Below are 25,414 nucleotides of genomic sequence, written 5' to 3' on the forward strand. Positions count from 1 at the left end.
TATGTAGTGAGCCTGTTTTTTTTAAAAGCTCGTCAACTTGGAGTAATAACTTTTATTCCTGGCTTGTTCAGATGAAACAAACTACAGATTCTGCATGTGGACCAGGTTAACTTTCATGCAGTGCGATGTAGACTGACTCAATTAATTGTGAATGGTCTCCTCATGGGTAAGATTACTGCAGAATATAATCATAATGGAATTTAACATCACAACCAATTTCTTAACCTGAAGACCCATGAAATTCAATTATTAAAACTGTCTTAAGCAACAACATTCACACAAAGGGCAATCAAGCACAGATTTGTTAAGAAGAGTCTCAATGGATGAAAAAAAATGGAGCAGCAAAAGGAAACTTGTACATTCCAGGGAAATTAAAATGTTTTCTTTTGCTATTTGAATGAATTGCGTCAAAAACCAGAAGTGATATAGTAAACAAAATTAGATGATGGACACATTGAAACTTCACATCAGTATCTAAAATAGGTGGAAAACATGGTGGCGCAGCGGTAGAGTTGCTGCTTCATAGCGCCAGAGAGCTGGGTTTGATTCTGACTACGGGTACTGTCTGTGCAGAGTTTGCACGTTTTCCCTGTGACCACGTGGGGTTCCTCTGGGTGCACGGGTTTCCTTCTACATTCCAAAGACCTGCAGTTTTGTACTGTTAATTGGCTTCTGTAAATTGTCTCTAGTGTGTAGGATGTGAAAGTGGGATAACATGGATAGTATGGGACTGGATGATTAATCGTCTGCATGGACTTGGTGGGCAGAAGGAGCCGATTTACACACTATCTCTCAAAGCTAAACCACTAAACAGTATTCAGGATGTAAGGAAATTAATAATGAATTGGAATTTGAGAATTACCAAAATTAACATAATTAGTTTAGTTCAGTGCCATTATGCTGTATATTCAGAACCAGGTAATTTCCACTCTGGCAAATGAGAATTTTTGCAGACTCTAAGCTACCATGAAGTTCTCTCGAGTCGTGAACAATTCCTTTGTATTGGAAAATTGCACCTGTCCATCAGATATTTAAAGATGAGAGGGAAGCTGGGGAATTAGAAATCAGTTGTTTACAATGAGGGGACTGAGACTGAAATACATTTTGTTGGATATAGTTAGGAAGTCAGGAAGCAGGTATATCCATGGATGTTAATTCTATTGAATGCCAGAGGACATAACTTATGGGACTGATACATTTTTGATTAGTGATGGTAGGGAATTGATGACTGCTCAAGCTGATATGACTAATATTTGCTAAGGATCTCTGAGGTAAACTGTTTTGAAGTTGATATCTTTTGAAGTTACTAGGAATAAAAATGCATTCTTTCCTTATTGGCCCATGGCATGCAAGTTGTCTAGATCGAGAACATGGATAGTCAATGTTTCAGGTTGAGACTGGTGATTGGGTGGGGGGGGGGGGGGGGTTGTCGTGGGGGATTACGGCCATCCAGGGGGTGGGGGGGGGGGGCATTGGGAGACCGAGCACAAGTGTTCAAAATGGTTGTCTACTCTACATTTAATCTCACTGATGTAGAGGAGGCCACATCAGGAGTACCCAATGTAGTAGATGGGGTTAGAGGTGAATGTGAACCTCTGTCTCACCAGGAAGGGTTGCTGGGGTTCCCGGATTGATGTAAGGGAGGCGGTATAGGGTCAGGTGATTGCAGGGTAAAGTACCTGGGAAGGGGTGGTTTGAATGGGACGGGAGGTGAAAGAAGGTTGAAGTGGGAAGTCTCTGTAGAAAGCAGCAGCGATAGGAAGATGTGACCAGTGGTGGGATCACGTTGAAGGTTGGCGGAAATGTCGGAGAATATGGTGAATGCGGAGGCTAGTGGAGTGAACGGACCAGGGGAACTCTATTCTTGTTCTGTCTGGTGAGAGGGGACAAGATAGGAACTGTGGGACACAGGAGATGCATGTGAAGGATCCATCTAAGACAGAGGGAAAAGATGTTTACCAAAGAAAGAGGAAGGTAGACAAATGCTGGAGAAACTCAGCTGGTGAGGCAGCATCTATGGAGAGAAGGAACAGGCGACGTTTTGGGTCGAGACCCATCATCAAAAAGAGGACATAATTTGCTAGATACTTTACATCATTTTGAGGATTCGATTAACTAACTAGCCAATTGAGTCCTTCTGCAATAGCATCCATCCTGAAACAGCATCTTTGAGCAGAATAGATTTTTGGGAGAGATCAATAGTAGGAAACTATCTAGAAAACCCAGTTCTGTAACTAAGCAATATTGATAGGGCTGTAATGAGGTTCTGTCTATCAAATGTCATGTGGAAGAAGCACTGTTTGAATTGTGCCTTTGTAAACATGGAGGTTAATGATTGCCAACTGAATGTGGGCCAGCTGTGTGATTTGGTTAGGCACAGCTTCACAAAAGACTTGATGTTCCATGTTTAACTGAGAGTACCCTGCTGTCAGAGGCTGGAAAAAGGGCAAGTGTTGGCATCTGTTCAATTGTGAATTAACCATTTCTATCTTCTTTGTGCAGGAGCTGCTCACTTGGCTGTTGTGTGGAAGCTGCTTGTCACCATTGAGTAAGAGCAATGAAGAGATTCCGAAGACATGGGAATGAGTTACACAGAGAACGTATCAAGCAGGACTTGTTTCAATTCAATAAGGTTAGTCATTTTGCTATTTTTCAGAACGTGCTCCAGTATTCTTGAGTGCTAATCTTGGACTTTTGCTTAAATAGAGAATGCTGGAAGCATTCAGCAGGCCAGACCGCCACACTGGGTAATGAACCAATAGTCAATATTTCATGTCGAGGATCCTTCATCAGAACACCAGAAGTAAGAAGTGTTATGTTGAGCGGGGAAGGAGTGGAAATAACAGAAAGAAGGTCTATGCTAGGGCTCAGATCAAAGTTGCAAAGGTAAGAATTATTTTAAGATTGGGCAGTTAGCAAATAAATGATGCAGACAAAATGAAAAAGTCTGAACCAGATCCACGAGGAAAGGATAGAGGGGATTATTGGAATATTGTATGTTGTTCTGGTTGCCCATATACAGGAAGGATGTGGAAGCTTTGGAAAAGTTGCAGAGGAGGTTTAGAGTAGAGTCATACAGTGTGGAAACAGGCCATTTGACCCAACTTGCCCACATCAACTAACATGTCCCATCCACACTAGCCAGACCTGCCTGCATATGGCACATATCCCTCTAAACCTGCCCTATCCATGTATCTGTCTAAATGTTTCTTCAACATTGCAATAGTACCTGCCTCAACTACTTCCTCCAGCAGCTCATTCCTTACACCCACCACTCTCTGTGTGGAAAACATTACCCCTCAGGTTCCTATGAGATCTCCTCCCCCCCCCCCCCCCCCCCCCCCCCTCAATTTAAACCTCTGTCCTCTGGCCCTCGATTCCCTTACTCTGGGCAAGAGACTCTGTGCGCCTACCTGACATTCCTCTCATGGTTTTGTACACCTCCATAAGATCACCCCTCATCCTCCTGCACTCCAAGGAAAAACAGTCCTATCCTGCTCAAACCATCCCTCTAGCCTGAGCCCTGGCAACATCCTTCAAAATCATCTCTGCACCTTTTTCAGCCTGACAACGTCTTTCCTATAACACGCTTCCCAGAACTGAACACAATACTCGTAACTGCAACATGACCTCCCAATGTCTATACTCATTCATGTTGTCACATAAAGATTTGGAGAGCCTCAGAAAAAGAGCAAGAGAATGGCACTGGTTGCATTGCTTGTGCCATCTCCTCTGCTGGTTCCATTCTATGAGGTGCATTCACACCACTTTGCAGCAGCACAATGGTGCAGCTGGTGGAGCTGCTGCCTCACACGACCAAAGACCTGGTTTGAATCCTGACCTCGGGTGTCATCTATGTGGAGTTTGCCCGTTCTCCCCCTGATCACGCAGGCTTCCTCTGGGTGCTCCAGTTTCCTCCCACATCCCAAAAATGTGGGGGTTTTATTAGCCTCAGTAAAATTGCCTTTAACACATAGGGAGAATATCAGAAAGTGCGATAACATGGAACGAGTGTGAACGGGTGATCGAGGATTCAGCATGGAGTCAGTCTGGTGAAGTGCATGTTTCCACGCTGTATCTCTGAAAACAGAAAACTTCTCCGACTAAACCAGGATTTCCAGTTACAATTATCTGTTTCTGCCCAGAATCTGTTTCCTCACACATTGTTGTGTTAATCTGCATTTAATATCTACATGCCAACAGTTTGTTCTCCTCTTCACATTTCACTCCTGGCTCAGTGTCATTGTAAATTGCAGATCTCTTTATTCCAAGTTCAGGAAAGACTGGGGAAGGTACAATATTTCACAGCCTTGAGTTGAAGAACATAAAATCATTTTTTTGCCATGGAGAAAGTGTCTGTTTACCGGAACTGTGATTCACATTTGAGGGCTGGTTTTTATCGGCCTTCACTAGTTGCTCTTGGAAAACAACTGGAGCCAATCCTAACTTCCCCAGTATATGTTGCTCCAGGATTTAAAAAAAGTGATGAATGAAGAAAGGAACCTGGATCCTATTTGGGTGGAGTGTGACTAGAAAGATAAACGAGAGGTGATAGCCTTTCCGCACATCTATGAGGTTGGGGAGTGTTATTAAAGAAGCTTTGGCGACGTGCAGTGTATCCAGTGTTTGGCGGCCTTATGGGGCTGTCCCACTGTACGAGCTATTTCAAGAGTTCTCCCGTGTTTCCCCTGATTCGAACTCGGAGAATTACGGTAATAGCCGCTCGTGGGTACTCGGGGCTCTCGTGGACACCTTTCACCATGTTGAAAAATCTTCATGAGCTTACCGAATTTCCCGATCACCTGCCATTAGCGTTACAAGTGGCTAAGAGACGTCCTGAGCTCCGACGCACCTGCAACGTACATTCTACGTGCTTACCACGAGTTTTACTTTTTTTAAACTCGGGAGAGCTTTACCAGAATTATGCCTGGATTTGGAGGTATTAACTATAGGGGGAGGTTAACCAGACTTGGGTTATTTTCTGTGGAACGCATGGGTTGTGGGAAGGCCAGATTAGAGGTATATAAAATTATGTAAGACTTAGATAGGATAGACAGTAAAAATCTTTTTTCCAGGATAGAAATATCACACACTACAGGACAGCTTTAAGGTAACGAGCGCAACTTAAAGGTAATGTGCAGAGGGTGGAGATTACCTGGAAAACACTGGGGCTGATGATGGAGTCAAGAGAAAGATCCTATAGCAAGATAGATCACTCGACGATTCATGGGTAATTTTTGACCCCACTTCTGTAACCAGCTTCCGTCTCAGCACCAAAGATCTCATAGGATACTAATGCGGAGATGGAAGCCTCGTGAAAATGGGGCCGAAACGTTGTCTATTTCCTTCGTTCCATAGATGCTGCTGCACCCGCTGAGTTTCTCCAGCATTCGCGTGTGTGGGTAGGGAGTTGGGGGGGGGGGGGGGGGGACAAAGAGAGGGTAGCACATAAGGCAGCCTGAAGAATGATGGGTCCTCCCTGCCACACACAAAGTCCATTTCCCTCCGTAAATGCTGCCTGGCCCGCGGAGTTTCTCCAGTCATGCCTGTGTGAGAGAGGAGGGAGGGAGAGAGAGAGAGAGAGGCACACACAAGGTCGATGTGAAATCTCACCTGCCTGTTTTAGTGACAGACACCCGCCGCCAGTAAATGAAGACACCCCCATCTGTCTCCCCCTCCTCTCCCTCGACTCCCCCACCTTTCCCTCCCAACTCCAGTCCAGTCCCGACCCCCTGGGAAACTGAAGCGAGCAACAATTAACTGCTGCCTTCCCGCTGAGTTAAAGAGTTCCCACGGTAGTAAGACGATGTTAGTTGCGCCCAAGTTTAAATTTCCAACGTGTGTTTCAGAGTAAATCAAAAACTGTCTGAATCAGCAGGTTAGACAAAAAATGCTGGAGTAACTCAGCGGGCCAAGCAGCATCTCTGGAGAAAAGGAATAGATTCCATTTTTGGTCGGGACCCTTCTTCGGGATGATTGTAGGGGGGAACTGGAAGCAAGAAAAGACCGGGTCAAATCAGGGCCAACAACAGATGACCTCAGCAGGGTATTTTGAAGAGGGGTCCCGACCCGAAATGTCGCCTAACCCTTTCCTCCAGAGATGCTGCCTGACCCACTGAGGCACTCCAGCACTTTATGTCTATATTTGGTTCCCTGATAGGCCAATTGTTGGCTAGGGATAGTGTGATCCCAAGAGGGAACCAGCGTTGCAAACCTTGGACTGGTTAACTGACAATTACTGCATGGGGGAGGGGGGGGGGGGGGGGAGAGAGAGAGAGTGTAAGTTACCTAAAATTAAATAATTCAATGTTCATAGTGAACACGGACACAAAATGTTGGTGTAACTCAGCAGGTAAGTCAGATCTGGGAAGAAAAACATAAAAAGCTGGAGTAAGTCAGCGGGTCAGGCAGCATCTCTGGAGAAAAAGTATAGGTGGCGATTCGAATCGGAACCCTTCTTCAGACATCCTAATCGGAATTGAGTCTGAAGATGCGTCTCGGCCCGAAACACCACCTATTTTTCTCCAGAGATGCTGCTTGACTCGCTGAGTTACTCCAGCTTTTTGTGTCTGTCTTCGTTTTAAACCAGCATGTGCAGTTCACTCCTTTACACGGGTATCTGGAGAACATTGATTGGTAGCGTTCCGGACCCTGCTTCGGAAAGGCATCGATCGCTGGTCGGCGAGGACTCCGAGCTGTATCTCTCAAAGCAGTACATGTGAAAAATTTCTCACGGACCATAAAAATGCGGGACCTTTCAGTAAAGTCCCTTTTAAAGATTATAGTTATTTTCTTGAATCTCTAACATAACTCATGAATAAGTTGATGTCCATATGCCGATTCAAATCTTTATTTTTTAAATTCAATCCCACAGAAGACAATTTTTACTCACCTTCTGTCCCCTCTGTCCAGCTTCCGGGTTCACCGTTCGCAGGAGTTCCCACGGTACACGCAAGAGCCAGTACGGATATCGCACCGGCCACTACATGCATATAATGTTGCAATATTCAACCACAAGTGTACAAGTCACTCTTGGAGAAATTCAAGAGGTTCCCACGATGTTCAACTTTGGTTAACTCTTGCGTCAAGTCGCCCCGTGAAAAAGGGGTTTGAGGATCTTAAATCTCTCCCTTCTCACCTTAAGCTAGTTTTAGTTTATCTAGTTTTAGATTCCATCACCCTTGGAAAATGATTGAGCATTCAATTTATCCATGCCCCTTATGATTGTGTATACTTCAATGTGATCAACCCACAGCACCCTACATTCCAAAAAAACCCTCCACTCTATTCAGATTCTCTGTATAGCTCAAGCCCTCAAGTCCTGGTGAATCTCTTCTGCATTTTTTCGGCTCACCAAATCCATGCTGACCAGCGATCATTTATTCACACCAGTTCTTTGTTGTTCTATTTCTAATCCACTCTTAACACATCTGGGCCAATTTTAGAGGCAAATTAACCTACAAAAATTGTGGGATGAAGCCCACGTGGTGATAGGGAGAATGTGTAAACTCCACACAAGCAGCATTCGGTCAGGATCGAATCTGGGGTTCTGGTGCTGTGAGGCAGCAGCTCAACCAGCTGTGCCATTAGGCTGCTCTTGTTTTCAGATTCCTTGCATCTACGATATTTGTTTTGTCGTAGATATTTACCGTAGAATTCTTTGTTCCCCAAAATGGGTCATCCCCGTTAAAAGATTCTTCTCCAACAGAGCGTATTTCGTGAGTGCTGCACTCAAACCTGTCCAAGTTGAATTCCAATTCCGAACCAGCGTTTGAAAACATAAGCAAAAATAAACTGCTGGAAAAACTCAGTAGGTCTGGCGGGGAGGCAAAGGGATGATTGACATTTTGGGTTGAGACACTGTATCAGGCTAAAGAGTGTAAAGGAAAGATTAACAGTATAAATAAGTGAGGGGGAGAGGTAAAGGCAAGAACTGGTAGGTGAAAGTCCTTTAGACTTTGTCTGCTTTTGGTCGTGTGATTACTGTGACCAATGTTACTCATTTCCACTTTTATTTTGTGGTTGATAAGACCAAAACATCTATCTTCAATACTAACATCTTACAAGAATGGTTCATTCAGGCTTTTAATTAAAATGTATTTTAATCTGCTTGGTCTTGATAATTTTCGTTTTGGAATGGTTTCTCAAAGCAACTCGTTTATTTTGGCATTCACATCTCTTAATGCGTCAAGTTGTAGCATTTTGTCCATCAAGATAAAAAATTAAACTATTTAACATATTACTGCAAGAGCTGGATAAGGATTACTATTCAAAGAAATCATATGCTGGTTTGATTTAATCTCCTTAGTAATTATATTCTAAACGATGGAAAGTCAAATGTAAGAGCTGTATTCTGAAGACATGCAGAACGTTAAAGCAGTCGCTAAATTCCCCTGGCTTTTGAGAACATGGCAAATGTACCCGTAGACTTGGATTAGTGGCACCGTCACCAGAGTGCAAGGCACCAGAAACGTGTTGAAACACAGGACACTCAAATAGCTCGACTAATATAGCCCAATAAGGTATTGTAGGATCTCTTGAATGCAGCCAGAGACGTATTGCACAAATAGCAATGTGTCTGGTCATGTTAGAATCTTGCAACTGGAATGTACATAGGACATTGATGTTAGAATGAAGAAAGTTGTCCAGTTTGCAAGGTTTTTGCAGCAAATTATTTTGGTGAGGGAATTTCCAACATCTCTTGATTGAACAATGACACAGTAACAGCACACTAATAGTAGAGCAACTGCATGACCTGAGCAAGCTTAGGTTTATCAGACCAGATCTGACAGCTGCTTGGCTGACTCCTGGTCGTCTGCTTTTGCCTTAGAAGTTAAGTCAATGACGGTGTTACATTTAGGCTCTGGGCCGAGCATCAAACATGTGTCTAGAAATCAACTTGCGTGACCCATGTCTCGGAACTACATGAAACGTTGCACAGATTTAGATAAAATACAATTGAGAAGGAAGTCCTAACTCGTCAATGCCCAAAGTTGCACATTAATTAAATAAACTAATTAGAAAATGAGATCGAAAAGGTAAGCACCATCTAGTGTCCAATGCCCATATTACACCATGGGAGCCTATTTCTGTGTTGCAGTCTATTTAAACCATATTACAAAGAAACATAGAAAATAGGTGCAGCAGGAGGCCATTTGGCCCTTCGAGCCAGCACCGCCATTCATTGTGATCATGGCTGATCATCGCCTATCAATAACCCGGGCCTGCCTTCCCCCCATATCCTTTGACTCCAGTAGCCCCTAGAGCTCTATCTAAGTCTCTCTTAAATCCATCCAGTGATTTGGCCTCCACTGCCCTCTGTGGCAGGGAATTCCATAAATTCACAACTCTCTGGGTGAAAAAGGTTTTTCTCACCTCAGTCTTAAATGACCTCCCCTTTATTCGAAGACTATGGCCCCTGGTTCTGGACTCGCCCAAAATTGGGAACATTTTTTCTGCATCTAGCTTGTCCAGTCCTTTTATAATTTTATATGTTTCTATAAGAACCCCCCCCCCCCCCCCCCCTCATCCTAAACCCCAGTGAATACAAGCCTAGTCTTTTCAATCTTTCCTTAAATGACAGTCCCGCCATCCCAGGGATCAATCGAGTGAACCTACGCTGCACTGCCTCAATCACAAGGCTATCCTTCCTCAAATTAGGAGACCAAAACTGTACACAATGCTCCAGATGTGGTCTCACCAGAGCATAATTATATATAACCAATCATATACAATTATGTATAATTATATTATATCAAAATAATATAATGGATATATTTGTGAGTGTATTTTGAATGAGACTGCCGCAGAAGTCCGGCTCCTGAACCAGCCTAATTAATGGGGCAGTTCCTGTGGGTTCTCCCATTACTGAACCCCACTGACTGGCAGTGTGCAGATTGGGGGTCACGGCCATAGTGGGACTGGGGCAGTGCCAGGCTGGGGGATGGCTAAAGCATCTTCCACTGACAGGAAAATGCCTAACCTTAACTTGCCCCCCCCCCCCCCCCCATCCAGAGCTGCCCACGGCTGGAGCTGGAGCCGCTTTGGGACCGGCTGTGGGCTCCGTACGTGTGGCCCCGCAGCGCGACCACCTCGGCCAGCATGCCCTTCTGGATCATCGTGGTGATGATGGTGGGGAGCAGCACTGCCCTGCACGCTACCTTTTCAGCACCTCCCAAAGCGCCGGCTCCGTCAGTCCGCTCACTCGCTGCAACACCGGCCTACCGACAGCCCGACCGACCACTCGCAGCACCCACCGGCTGTCCAAGCACTCGTGGCACCGGAGGCTCAGCCCAACGCTCCCCACCCACCGGAGGCTCGGCACGACCGACCGATCTCGCCACCTGCCGATGGCCTGACAGCCTATGTTAATTCAGGTAGTTCCGTGAGTTGGGTCACGAACTTGAATGAAAAAGCTCCTCGGCCCACAGCCTAATTCACTTTGGACAGCCTTTTCTCACTCTGCCCTTTCCTGGAATTTGGGTTTCCTTGTCATTTTCAGGTAATATTGGCTGTAACTTGTGCTTTGCCGCCTGTAGCAACAATAAAAGAACCGTGCGCTTTACAGATGTTGCCTAAACATCCCTTCGTTGCTCACTGCCAGCTTATGGTTCCTTCAGTATGGGTAATTTGTTTTAGTTCAATTTCCTGTTAGAGCTTTCTGATTTGGTTCCACTTGGACTCATTGGCCTTTTCTCTTCTGCAGTTATGATTCTAAGGGAAGAAATTATGGTAGTTGGGTCGTGTGTCGTGATGCCTCTTGTGAATAACAGGACTGTTTACTTTCTATACCGTTGTTATTTTAAGACCTTTACCTTGTTAATGACATGACCGCAAGGCTTATGGTACTCGGGAAGCAAATGTGATCGTCTTTTTACCTATTATATCTGCCTCTTCCATTTTAACATTTTGGCCATTTATATTCTGATTTGCAAAATATTCAGCAACAAAATGTGTTACCTTATTCAGTCAGGTAATAGTGTTGATCATGTGATGTCTTTCTCTTAATGAGGTACAAACAATTGCCTATACTTATTGCAACTGAGAATCAGCACTGAAACAAGCCCTTCAGCCCACCATGTCCATGCCAGCATTCAATTGCTTCTATCTCACAAATCCCATTTCCAACACTTGCACAATAGCCTCTCTTGATAATTAGAGTACTGATCTAATATCTACCTAGAGAATACTTACCCTCAACGCTCACTCAGAGCGTGGTTTCAGGATTTCAAGTGACCTTTGCTTTGGGGAAAGGTCTCCCATTATTCATCTGCCTATGCTTCTCTTTTTGTATACCTCAATCAGAGCTTTCCCCGAGCCTCCAACAATCAAAAGAAAACAAACCTAAAGTCTCCAGTCTCACCCCATAACTGAACTGCCACATCCTGGTGAACCTCCTCAGCAAACTCTCCAGTGCAATCATGTCTTTCCTACAGTGTGGTGACCCCAAACTGTGCACATTACTCCAGCCTTGCCCTTGCCAATGTTGTACTGCATTCTCCCTATTCTTATAGTTTAATCCCCTGCAACTGGTCAAGAACAGATGGTTCTGCTATCATGCATGTTTCCATAATTTGAACTGGATAAAACTCCATTGATGACATTGGGACACTATTGGTATTATCTGTATTATGGAAACCAAATTGGTTAAACACACTTTCAATTGGAAACTAGCGACCATTTAATTTACTTTGAAAATTGACAAGCAGAGAGGAGCTAGCTTAGGAAAAGTCTAGGGCGAAAAAGACCCTCCCTGTAGTAATCGACTCCTTTGTCTCTTCACAACGCAGTCTGCCCAGTGGCCACATGTTAGTTTCACCAAACTTACAATCTTCAGGGATCTCAAGACTTGTATGCAAAGGTACCCGTATTCCTCAATACACCAGAGGCACCTACATTTGTTTGTGTAGATCTTCCAAAGTTCATCACCTTGCTCTGATCAGGATGCATCCTGATAATTTAGTTGCTTAAAGAATGAGGTAAGTATTTTGGAAACAAGATTGTAAAGGGGCTTACAAGGTAGGTAAATTAATTTAAACTTCACTCGCAGAGTTGGACGGACTCATTGCGGAACATGGCACTGAAATGAAAGCCTGCCATTTCCACTTCTTGAGGGAATCCAGAACTAAGGATGTAGTTGCTATTCCTTCCCCACCACAGCCACCCGGCGACCCCCATCCAATTCACACAGCCTTGGAGTCTGCATCATTGAATGCATCAGCGGCAGGGTTTTGGATGACTGGAGCACAGAGGGTTCCAGATACCACACGGGAAAGTGGAGTGAAGCCCCTGAATAAAATATCTGCAAATTTAGTGAATGGTGGAGTGGGCTCTCGGTGCTGCATGCCCTACTCCTGCTCTTATTCCTTGTATCAAAGTTAACTGACACTAAGATCAAGGATCAACGGCAAATATGAACAAAAAAACTTGGGGTTATACCAATGCAAATAACATCGCTCAGCTACAATTGTTCAACATTTAAGGTGCTTATTACTTGCTAAATTCTTAAATTGGCCAGTAGCCTTGTATGCCAATGCTTTTATCAACTGAGGAATTTCTTCTCTGGGTTGTAAATATGTTGACATCTGCTTGAGTTTTAACACACATGTGCTGCAATCATCCAGGTTCTGAAAACCTTTTCCCTGATTTCTGCAGTTACGTAGTATTATTTCTCTCTATCCAACAGACGGTAGAACATGGGTTTCCACATCAGCCCAGTGCGTTGGCTTATAGTCCTTCGCTCCAGCTCATGGCCATTGGAAGCCGATCGGGGGCCTTCAAGATGTATCTTTTTCATGTGAGATTTGAAACCAAGTCCTTTTCTGGATATGGTTAGTGAACACGTCAAGGTAAAAATTGCTTAAAAGTAAAAGTCTCCAAGCCAACTTATACTTCCTGCACTATGTCCTATAAAATAGAACAACAAATGCAAATCTTGGATTCTTTGAGTAATGTACAAAAGAGCAAGTGAATTCCAACTCGCGCTAGTTGCAGTGGAATAGCCATAATTTTCAGATACACAGTTTATTTAGAATTTGAGCCAAGTTTAAGAGAGAAGTAAAATCAAATGCTTCTTCATGATAGAAATACTAGGGGACCGATGATCTAGTGGGAAGGAGGAACTGGAGGAAATCCACATTAGTCAGGAAATGGTGTTAGGTAAACTATTGGGACTGAGAGCAGATAAATCCCCAGGGCCTTGTGGTCTGCATCCCAGAGTACTCGAGGAGGTTGCCCGAGACATCGTAGACGCATTGGTGATAATTTTTCAAAATTCTCTAGACTCTGGATCAGATCATGTGGACTGGAGGGTAGCTAATGGAGCCCCACTTTTTAGGAAAGAACGGAGAGAGAGAACATGGAATTACAGACCAGTTAACTTGACATTGGTAGTGGGGAAGATGCTTCAGTCGATTATTAAGATTATTAAAGATGTAATTGCAGCGAAAGGATCTGTCAAAGTCAGCATGGATTTATGAAGAGGAAATCATGCTTGACTAATCTTCTGTAATTTTTTGAGGATGTAACAAGTAGAATGGATAAGGGAGAGCCAGTGGATGTGGTGTATCTGGAATTTGAAAAGGCCTTTGACAAGGTCCCACACAAGAGATTAGTGGGCAAAAATGAAGCACATGGTATTGGGATAGGGTATTGGCTTGATTAGAGAGCTGGTTGGCAGACAGGAAGCAAATAGGAATTAACAGGTCCTTTTCAGAATGGCAGGCAGTGACTAGTGGGGTACTGCAAGTCTTTGGTGGCAAGAACAAAAGGCAGATTATTATCTGAAGTGTGTCAGATTGGGAAAAGAGGTGCAAACATGACTTGGGTGTCCTTATACATCCGTCACTGAAAGTATGCATGCAGGCACAGCAGGCAGTGAAGAAAGTAAATGGCATGTTGGCCTGCATAGCGAGAGCGCTCTGCTGAGATCACACCTAGAGTATTGTGTGCAGTTTTGGGCTCCTAATTTGAGGAGGGACATTCTTGCTATTGAGGGAGTGCAGTGTAGGTTCACCAGGTTAATTCCCGGGATGGCGGGACTGACATATGAAAGAATGGATCGACTGGGCTTGTATTCACTGTAATTTAGAAGGATGAGGGGGAATCTCATAGAAACATATAACATCTTTAAGGGATTGGGCAGGCTAGATGCAAGAAAAATGTTCCCAATGTTGCGAGAGTCCAGAACCAGGGGGTCACAGTGTAAGAATAAGGGGTGGGCCATCAAAATGGCTGAGATGAGGATAAACCTTTTCACCCAGAGTTGTGAATCTGTGGAATTCTCTGCCACAGAAGGCAGTGGAGGCCAATTCACTGGATGTTATCAAGAGAGAGTTGGGTCGGAGAAGAAAGTTTGTGATTAGCTGACTCGGCTAAATAGTTTCTCCTGTGCTCTGTGTGAATCTGACTATACACCGGCTGGGGCTAAGCTGTGGACATGGCATCGGCTTTGTCAGCTTGAAGTTTCTTATTACTTGCTTTGCATTGTGTTGCAATTCACCAACATCAGGAGCCACTGCAACTTCCCTGCAATAGATGTACTTTCAAATGCCTTGAATCTCTTAGATCTGTGTTGTATAGAAAGAGGTTTTGGCAGTATATTATAAAAATGTAAAAAAGTAAAACTGCAGATGCTGATTTATTTCTTTAAAAGACGAAAACTGCTGGACTAACTTAACGGGTCAGGCAGCATCCCTGGAGAAGTCTGAAGAAGTTCCCGACCCGAAACGTTCCCTGTCCATGTTCTCCATGTCCAAGTTGCCTGACACACCGAGTTATCCCAACACTTTGTCTTGTTTTGTATTTAAGTTATCCAATTTAATCATGCTGTTTTGCAACAAACCCTAGCTAAAGTGAATCATTTTTTGATTAATTATAAAGTTTTCCTCCAACACAAATCGCCACTAGTATTGAAACAGACCCCACATGTAATTGTGCAACTTAATTTGCAGCCTCATTTCTGGGTGTGACCTGGAATAGGTCCAATTCCTCAGGATGTTGTCGTTGCTGCTCATTTATCTGGGAACTCCATGACCAAACGGTTAACATGTCTGTAGTTGGCCCAAAGCATCCTCTGGCATTTGATTGGTGTAAATGAGCCTTCAGCACAAATGACCTTTTCAACTGAAAAGGGATATGCTGTTACTTGTTTCTGATTTGGACCTACACCTTCAACTAATCCCGTTAATTTAATCTTGTAATAGCTGGACTTTATTTTGTTTCATGAAGTTAAAACTTCACTTTGGTTTAAGATGGATATGTTTTCCCCACCCCTCAAGGTTAAAAACTCTGTGCAATTTTTGAATTTGTTACATGTACAATATTGCCTTCATCGCCCAACTCTTACAACCTAGTCAATGGTTATACAATCATTCTTGTACCTTATCAGTTAGTTTGCTATCGTCATTTGACGTGTGTGCATTTGTAGTCCTTAACCTGTGGCTGCAGCTATGGAGCACCAGAGGTGGAGATCATGGCCTTACACGACGAGACTGCAGCAGTCACCCAGATTCATTTCCTACCAGAACAGGTAATAGCTTCTTCCTCCTTGCTTTTTCATTTGTCTTGTTTTGTTTCTTTCTTTATTTATCACTTCCCTGCCTTATTTTTCCCTTTTTCTCCCGTCCTCCTCACCCCCCCCCCCCCCCCCCCCCCCCCCCCCCCCCCCCCCCCCCTCCCCCCCCCAACCATGCTTTTGTTATCACTCCTCTTCCTATGGCTTCTTTTACTCCCCACCTGTCCATTCTCAGGCATAACTTAAATGGCAAGGATGTTGGAGCAAAGCTAAAATGATTGGTGGTAAGTTAGGGCAGGTAAAATCAGTCGGTGGAAGTGTAACTGGAAATAAGCGAATACAGGCACCTTGTGTTTTGAGCTTGCATGATTTATGCCTTTTTAGAATGATGTGCTTGTCTAATTACTACAGAAGTTTAATTAACGCATTCCAATTTTTGGAGAAACGTGCTCAGATAGTTGGCAAACCTGCACATCACTGTTGAAACTTATCTTGCAAATTCAGTTTTTCTAAACAGAAAGAAAACTCAAATGGTTGTCTGCAGCTATTTGGTTACATGCGTATGTATCTGCCTTTGGGATATATATTTCCGATGTTTGGTACCTGGCATAAGTCTGATTTACATGCTTTATAATGTGCACGCTGTTTTTGAAGCCTGTAATTCCCACATAAAATGCAAGGTGCCTGTATTTGCTAAAAGCTTCTGTGGGGTGAGGGGATGTGCTGTGGTTTTTGGAATGTTTTGTTCTAATGCCTAATTATCCTTCATGTGGAATATCTTTGCAGGGGCAGTTGGTGACACTACTGGATGATAATAGCTTGCATTTGTGGAAGCTGAAGAAAAGCTCAGATGGACTGAGTATGCTGAAGAGGGAGTCTCACTTTGAGCTCAAAGGGCAGCCGGGGTAAGGATTGAGTTGGTGTGCACAGGCAGTTGTGGGAGAGAAATGGGTCACGGTCAGGAGAGCGAAGAGAACCTATGTGAGTGTGGGATTGGCCAACAACATTTACTGTCATTGTCAGCCAAAGTGGGTCATATTCCAACTGATGTTGTTTGACAAAAGGTCCCGACCCAATACATTGTCCATCCATTTAACTCCACAGGCGCGTCCTGACCTCCAGCAGCCTTTTTATATCTGCAACTGGTATGCTTCAATGGTGACCTATCTCCAGTGCTCTAGGCAGTAATGCTAAGTTCTGTTTTTTTTAGTCTTGCTTTCTGAATCAGGAGAAGCTGTCTCTGATCTAATTTCCTATTTGCAGTGCTCCACCAAGTGTCACCACAATAACCGTCGTCCTGCCTCATTCCTCTGGTGATGTGTTATTTCTGGGAACAGAAGGTGGCTGTGTGTTTGTGGTGGAGCAACCATCATTCAGAGAGCAGGAGGCGAGAACAATCACCCATGAGGCTGTTCTACAGAAGTAAGTATTTGCTTCTTGGCGTGCTACAAACCAGCCTGGTGCTTTCGTCATCTTAACTCTCCCTGGTGTAACCTATCAAAAACATGGTATGGTCAGTGCTCTCATCAATATATTGGCATCAATATCAGGTTTAAATGAATGACTGAAATGAAGGGATGTTGCTGGTGACTTTAGGTGCTTGTGCCTGCCTTGTAAAGTTTGTGATTATAATTAGAACTTTTCGACCATCCATCTTTTTGTCCAATTCACCGGATCTCAATTTTCTAGTCTCTTTCCCTCTGTGAACTAAACCTGTCAAAATTAATTTATTTCCTTGATCTTTCAGTCTTCTGTTTCCATCCATCCCAGTATGTTCCTTATCTCTAGTCCTTTATGTCCAAATGGCAATTCAGTGATTGTGACATACAACTTGTTTCAATTTATCTCCAAAACTAGCTGGACCACTGGCCTAAAATGCTCATATTTAACAGAATAATAATCCTGGAATCTAAAGAAAACTGCAGATTTTGTTTTACTATAGTCTTTACTGCTTTTTCCTTTATCTCCCCTCTATCCTTGCCTCCAGTGTGAGTGATGAGATTGTCCCCAAACCTTAGACCACCGGGTTTTCTACCTCTATTCCCTGCCTTCCATCTACTCTATCAGAAACTGATGCTTGCTTTATACGTTTTGAGTCCATTTTGTTCTCTGCAACTGGACCACATTCCCATCGACTGCAGACCACCCAACCTTCCCTTGAGGCCACTACGTGAACTGATATTGTTCACGCTTCTCCTAGATTGTTGTCGTTGTTTCCTTCCCAAATCTTCCACCACCTCGGTCAACAGAATAATCCTTGATCTCATCCACTCATCGTAAACTGCAGCTCCATCTTCAACTAGCCTTCTCCAGTCATGAAACATGTCTTGCAAATGCATACGTGTCATTTTCACAGACCCCATCACTTATTGAGAATTGTCTAAAAATGGTGCATTCCTTGCCAAAGATTCTTGAGTTTAGAGAATGATTTGAAGACACTCCGTTCACTCTTCATGGGACCTTCTGTCTATGCTTGAAACCCCTCAGTGTCTCACTGGCCCATCTCCCTCCATAAAGACCTTTTTAAGTTGTAGACTAGGGGTACATTGGGGCAGATGGGGAGGGGAGACTGCTGATTTGAAATGAGTGACCTATCTTTGTTCTTCCTTCCAGTGTACCTGATGATTACAGAAGTCGACGGTCACTGGGGTCTGTTGAGGCCCTGCAGGAGAACCCAAGAAACCCCCAACAGATTCTCGTTGGATATAGCAGAGGCCTTGTCATATTGTGGGACTTGCAGGCCAGCCAGGCAACGCACCACTTTCTTGGAGACCAGGTATTTGCTGATCTTGTTAATCCATCTCTGACCATATGTACTTACGGCCTTATGGAATCTTTCAACCAGTGCAGTTGACGTGCAGTTTTTGTGGTGTTTGTGATAACCCAAACCTGAGTGAAGAGCACTGTGATTGGATTTGTATACAGGCCAAAGCAAAAATAGTTAGTGTCTTGCAAAAACTAATAGTGAACCAGTTGGTGCATGTAATATATCTTTCCTGATTAACTTTATAAATACGGTGTATTGCCATTTTTCTTTCAAATTGGCTCCACATTCACAAAATAAAGTGTTGAAATGTGTAAATTTATGATCATCATACTCTCATTATCACGTGCTCATGCACCGGAGCTTTGGAGATGTAGGTTTATTCTTAAAGCTCAAAGGCAGTTGAGGGTATGATACTACAGGTGCACAACCTTTTTATCCGAAAGCCTTGGGACCAGACACTTTTCGTAATTCAGAATTTTTCGGCTTTCGGAATGGAAGATTTTTAGCGTAGATTTTAACGGCTGGCTCAGTGGTAGAGTGCTCGGCTCATATCCGCAAAATCGCGAGTTTGCGCCTCGATCCCGGCAGTTACTCGATCGCGAGTTTGAGTCTTCAATGTAGTTTTTTCTTGCAGAATAGGAGAGAATAGGGAGGGTTAGGCTGGGATCATTCTCTGCGAGATGATCTTAGTGCGGGAGACAAGTGTAGGAGAGGTGTACTGACTGTGGGCAGAACTTTGGAAGTGATTGCCCACCATTCTCAAAAGCCGCTGTGTCTCCCCGTCCCTCCAACTCCAGAGGAATCCGCTCCCCGATGGGCCGCTATGGCGACAAGTGGCAGTTCGCCCACAGCCCGAGCTGCGCCACCCCAAGAACAAGACGTACCTTGCACACCATCAGCTTCTGCCCCTACGGGGAGCGTGTTCCTCTGGAGTTGGAGCGGGGCTGGGCTGGAGTTGCTGATCTGGGATCTCCATGCTTGCAGTGGGCCTGGGGGTCGGTGTCCCGATGAGGGGGCGCAGCTCGGGCTGTGGGCGAACTGCCACTTGTCGCTGTAGCGGCCCATCTGGGAGCGGCTTCTGGTGGTCCTGACATCTCTCAGCTCCTGTCCAGGGGGGTGGCCGGAGACGTCGGGACCAACAGGAACCCGCTCCCCGATGCGCTGCTACAGCGACAAGTGGCAGTTCGCCCACAGCCCGAGCTGCGCCCCCTCATCCGCAACCCGGGTTCCTCTGGAGTTGGAGCGGGGCTGGGCTAGAGTTGCTGCTGGCTGTGAGTCTCTGGGATCTCCGTGCTTGCAGTCGGTGTCCCGTTGGTCCTGACGTCTCTGGCCACCCCCCTGGACTGGAGCTGAGACTGGGAACTGTACCGCCCTTGCCCCCTCCCTCTGCAACTGCAAACAACCCCACAGCTCCTGTACAGGGGGGGTGGCCGGAGACGTCACAGCCCGAGCTGCGCCGCCTCATCCGCAACCCCAAGACCAAGATGTACCTTGCACACCATCAGCTTCTGTCCCTACGGGGAGCGTGTTCCTCTGGAGTTGGAACGGGGCTGGGCTGCTGCTGGCTGTGGGTCTCTGGGATCTCCGTGCTTGCAGTGGGCCTGGGGGTCGGTGTCCCGTTGGTCCTGACGTCTCCGGTGACTGGCACTGACCTGCTGGCATCGCCGACGTGAAGACAGTGCAAAGCCCCCGCGCTGGTGCAATGGGCGGGGAGCTGGAGAGGGGAGGGAAGGGGTCACACACATGACCGGGAAGCAGAGGGGTGTAGGTGGGGTGAAACTGAAGGGAGCGACAATCTGCTGCTGCCTGCCCGCTGACTTTAAAAAGTTCCCACGCAAGACTCACGATACACTGTGTATCGTGAGCCTACCGTGGGAACATTTTAACTCAGCGGGCAGGCAGCAGCAGATTGTCAATTATTAACCCTCCCGCGCAATATACCCTCTCCTTCTCTTTTATGAATGGGGATTTAGTTCCCCTTTCTTCGAGGACCAACCGGATGTTCCGCTGTCACCTCTGCGGGCCGCCCTCGGTGAACGTCTTCAAGGACCTTTCTTCAAGGACCGAAAAAATGTCCGCTATTCAGAGCTTTTCGTTATTTGGAACTTCGGATAAAAGGTTGTGCACCTGTACTATGCACTCAAGTTCCCAATCAGCAGCAAATCAACTTCTGCGTTCAAAGTTTCAAGCTTGGCTCTAAAAATTTTAATGTTAATAAATGCAAAATTGAAATAGTAAATGCAAGAATTAGAGGGACAGTGCAGCTACTGGAATTGGAAACATAGAAACATAGAAATTAGGTGCAGGAGTAGGCCATTCGGCCCTTCGAGCCTGCACCGCCATTTAATATGATCATGGCTGATCATCCAACTCAGTATCCCGTACCTGCCTTTTCTCCATACCCTCTGATCCCCTTGGCCATAAGGGCCACATCTAACTCCCTCTTAAATATAGCCAATGAACTGGCCTCAACTACCCGCTGTGGCAGAGAGTTCCAGAGATTCACCACTCTCTGTGTGAAAAAAGTTCTCCTCATCTCAGTTTTAAAGGATTTCCCCCTTATCCTTAAGCTGTGACCCCTTGTCCTGGACTTCCCCAACATCGGAAACAATCTTCCTGCATCTAGCCTGTCCAACCCCTTAAGAATTTTGTAAGTTTCTATAAGATCCCCTCTCAATCTCCTAAACTCTAGAGAGTATAAACCAAGTCTATCCAGTCTTTCTTCATAAGACAGTCCTGACATCCCAGGAATCAGTCTGGTGAACCTTCTCTGCACTCCCTCTATGGCAATAATGTCCTTCCTCAGATTTGGAGACCAAAACTGCACGCAATACTCCAGGTGTGGTCTCACCAAGACCCTATACAACTGCAGTAGAACCTCCCTGCTCCTATACTCAAATCCTCTTGCTATGAAAGCCAACATGCCATTCGCTTTCTTTACTGCCTGCTGCACCTGCATGCCTACCTTCAATGACTGGTGTACCATGACACCCAGGTCTCGCTGCATCTCCCCCTTTCCCAATCGGCCACCGTTTAGATAATAATCTGCTTTCCCGTTTTTGCCACCAAAATGGATAACCTCACATTTATCCACATTAAACTGCATCTGCCAAACATTTGCCCACTCACCCAGCCTATCCAAGTCACCTTGCAGTCTCCTAGCATCCTCCTCACACCTAACACTGCCCCCCAGCTTAGTGTCATCCGCAAACTTGGAGATATTGCCTTCAATTCCCTCATCCAGATCATTAATATATATTGTAAATAGCTGGGGTCCCAGTACTGAGCCTTGCGGATTGTAAAGGTCGTTGAGAAGAACGGAAAAGTAGTGTAGCTTCATGTCACATGCTCCACTATTCTTGTGGTATGCGCACACACCACCTCTTGTGGCATGAGACTCTCATATCCACCTTGCCATTTGGTAGGGCAGGAATCATTCTCACTGCTATGTAGCTCCAATTAAACTGAATAGGCAATCGCTTATTCACTTCTTCATTATCTGTTTATCTGTTCACAGCAGTTGGAGAGTGTGGCCTGGCAGAGAGATGGGCGGCAGATTATCAGCTCACACAGTGATGGTAGTTTTCATCAGTGGCCTGTTTCGAATGACCGATTGCCACAACCTCTGGAAAAAACAGTGCCTTATGGTGAGTCTATACCACTGAAGGAATACCGCCTACTCTGGGGGAAAAAACAAAAACAATTAAAATCCTTAATTTGGTAAACGTGGTATTAACGAATGAACTGAAGGTGAACAAATGCCTTGTATTTGGTACGGTTTATCATTAAATGGAATTGTTACTGTTTTCTTTCAACCTGTTTTTAGTTAAATGATTTGAACGTTTCTGGGAAATGGGAAATATTAGTTGGATGCAGAAATGCCACAGGATGCAGTTAGGGTGACGGGATATAGTTTGCAGGGATGTATTCCAATAATGCCAAGGTCATAGTGTTGGAGTTCCAAGTAAGTATACCAGTTGACCCCCCCACGCATGTGGAAGCACTGGAGTTCATGGCTTGCCGGGCAGTAGGAAGGAAGCTCGGCAATAGTTAATGGGTAACACCTAGAGGAGCAGGATATTCAACTAGAAGAATTGTTTTCATTCTTTGAGATACATTTAGGATGTTAAAGAAGATTGCCTGAATACTGTTTGTACAAGGGGTGCATTCCCAGGTCTGAATAGGCCAGTGGGATCAATGTTATGCAGTATAGAGAGTGAGTAACTGACTGCATATTTGTGTAAGGAGCCTGGCATGAATCCGTGCACACCCAGCAGCTGCTCTGGGACGTAGGTTGAAGTGTTGTTCATTTGCTGGCAATTCCATACTAATGATATGGTTAAAATCTCATTGCCACGTAGAATATGCAGCGGCTGCCAACGAAAATCATGTTGAGTGGACTAGGTTGAGTGTTGCATGTGCTTTGTGTTGAGATACAAAGCCCATGATCCGCTGAGTTACTCAAGCAGTTTGTCTTTTGTAGAATTGTTAATGAATGTGGGGATTCAAGAAGCAATAGGGTGTGTTGTGAAGTCTGGAACACTGCAGACTTATGAAGCTTCTTTATCCTGCCTTGTCCACAGGTCCCTACCCCTGCAAAGCAATTCCAAAGATTACTTGGTTAGCAACTAAGCAAAGGTAGGTTGTTTTGTTGCTGTTCATAAAAATGCCGTGCTTGGTGTGTGTGGAGATAACTTGATGGGGTGAATGGTTCGAGGAAAGGGTAAAGTCCAGTGCTGGCTTAAATGGAGTACACGTATGCATCTGCAAGGAGCATAATAAGATTGGCCAACTGCTTGGAACACTCAAGGTGGAAATAACATAATCAACTACAAAGAAAGACTGAACTGGAATAAAATCAGGAAATGTTGGAAACACTGAGTGAGACGGGCAACATTTGAGCAAAGACAAACTGCTACTGTTTCAGGCTCACAATACTTTGACAGAATTGAGAAAGGGGTAAAACAAGTTAGTTTACAGTTACAGAGAACCTGGGAGAGGGGTGGATGGATCAAGTGCTGCTAATCGCAGGGCTGGGGAAGGTACCACGCAGACCAGACTGATGGAGAGAGGAAAATGAAGCCAGGATCACAGATGGATGACAGACAGCACTGGCCAGTTCTGATATAGACAGAAAAAGGCAAATTACCTAAAGTTCAATGAATGAGTCTTGCAAGCTACATCATACCCAGCCATGAGGTATCATGCTGTTCCTAGACAATGTAACAGTGCAGGAGGGCACAGATAAAGGAATGGTGATTTAAAGTGGCAGGTGATTGGAAGCTCCAAATCCTCCCAGCAGCGGTGTTGGTCCTACTCACCTCTGCCTGGCCCATATTCCTCTGAACCTTTCCTATCCATAAACCTGCCCAAGTCGCTTTAAAATGTTGTAATTAATACCCGTCTCTATAACTTCCTCTGGCAGCTCACCATTTTTGCACCGCCTCCGTGTAGAAAGAGTTACTCTGGTGTCTTTTAATATTTTTCTCGTTAATCCTATGCTCTCTTGCTTTTGACCCTCCTACTATGGAAAAATAATTGTGGCTAATCACCTTTTCTATTTCCCTTGGAGTTTTGTAAACCTCCTAAGGTCACCCTTTGGCCTCCTATGTTCCAGGATATAAGGTCCTAGTCTATCCAGCCTCTCCTGGTGGTTAAGACCTTCCTGTCCTGGTAACATCCTCAAATCTTTTGCACTCTTTTCAGTTTGATGACCTTTCCACATGCATGGAATCTTCTCCGGTAACTTTCCCACCATCTATGTCCAGCACACCAACCTGTTGTTTCCAGCTTTACCTTGCAACTTTTCTTAGATAAAGGCGCAATATTAGCCACCCTCCACTCTTCCAGCACCTCACCAGTGGCTATCAATGCTACAAATACCAATGCCAGAGGCCCAGCAATTTCTTCCTGAGCTTTCTTCCCTCGTATTGCAGAGATTACATTTTTTTGGTGCCACTCTCGCATGTCATCCTTCAGCCACCATTCCCATTCATCTATTGGTTCTCTGAATGCATCATCTTAACCTATATGGGAGGATTTGATCTTGCATCTTTGCCATCTCCAAGGCTTTCAACCTCCCAACCATAACTTAACTCAGTACCTCAAGTTCATCTGGTTGAGTCGTATTTGTTATTTCTAGATATTCATGTTCCAAAGCTTTCCCGTGTGGCATGCCTCAATCTACTGGACATAAACTTGGTTGTACAAAATTCTGCCAGTCACTGAGCTCTCACTGAATCGCATTTGCTCATTACCTCCGAGCTTGTCGACTTTCACTCGCTCTTAGTTAAATATCACCTCCATTTTCAAATGCTCAATATAATTTTGAAATTCTTCCATAGTGTATCTTTGTGTTACCATTCCTATAGCTGCTCCAAGCTAAGTAAAGGAAAGAGACTCTGAACATAACTAGCAGCTCAAATCTGGCTATCTTTGACGCCATTGTGTAAAAGTCAAAAGAACATATGATAATAGTGGGAAAAGGGGAGCGAATAGTAATATTAAATAGATTAAAAACACTGAAGGTGTTAAACTCGAGAGTAGACCTTCTGCAAGTATGAAAATAATTGGACCTGACGGTTTGGTCCTTATCTTTAATAAGCAACAGTAGAAGTTGTGAAGTTTCTGGCCAGAAACTTTCAATCCAGCGATACAGGCAAGGTAGCAGAATACTGGACGATAGCAAATATTAAGTCGAGTCAAGTCACATTTATTTATATAGCACATTTAAAAAACAACTCTCATTGGCTGAAGTGCTTTACATTTGTTATAATAATAGCACAACAAAACAAACTACATACATATATACATGTAGCCCTCACTCAGAGGACGTCAGGAAAGGCTTGGGAGTACGGATAAGTCTTTAGCCTTGACTTAAAAGAGTCGATGGAGGGGGCAGTTCTGTTGGGAAAGGGGATGCTGTTCCACAGTCTAGGGGCTGCAACCGCAAAGGCGCGGTCGCCCCTGAGCTTATGCCTAGACTGTGGGATATTCAGCAACCCCAAGTTGGCCGATCTGAGGGGCCTGGAGGTGGAGTGGTGGGTGAGAAGACTTTTTATGTAGGTGGGGGCATGCCCATTGAGGGCTTTGTAGACATGGAGGAGAATCTTGAAGTTTATACGGAACCGCAC

General features: G+C 44.7%; 1 protein-coding gene across 2 annotated transcripts in view; it reads left to right on the forward strand.

The window, feature by feature from the left end:
• llgl2 (LLGL scribble cell polarity complex component 2) overlaps positions 1-25,414 on the forward strand; it is an 85,262-nt gene that overhangs the window by 31,019 nt on the left and 28,829 nt on the right. For both annotated transcript variants that reach the window (XM_055654027.1, XM_055654028.1), the window contains exons 2-9: positions 2,503-2,632; positions 12,686-12,783; positions 15,448-15,529; positions 16,301-16,419; positions 16,778-16,936; positions 18,128-18,290; positions 21,799-21,928; positions 22,865-22,919. In XM_055654027.1, coding sequence (XP_055510002.1) covers positions 2,558-2,632; positions 12,686-12,783; positions 15,448-15,529; positions 16,301-16,419; positions 16,778-16,936; positions 18,128-18,290; positions 21,799-21,928; positions 22,865-22,919 — 881 coding nt within the window. In that variant the 5' untranslated portion in view covers positions 2,503-2,557. The remainder of the gene's footprint in view (positions 1-2,502; positions 2,633-12,685; positions 12,784-15,447; positions 15,530-16,300; positions 16,420-16,777; positions 16,937-18,127; positions 18,291-21,798; positions 21,929-22,864; positions 22,920-25,414) is intronic.

Source organism: Leucoraja erinacea, chromosome 23 (assembly GCF_028641065.1).
Source record: "Leucoraja erinacea ecotype New England chromosome 23, Leri_hhj_1, whole genome shotgun sequence".
Lineage (NCBI taxonomy): Eukaryota > Metazoa > Chordata > Chondrichthyes > Rajiformes > Rajidae > Leucoraja > Leucoraja erinaceus.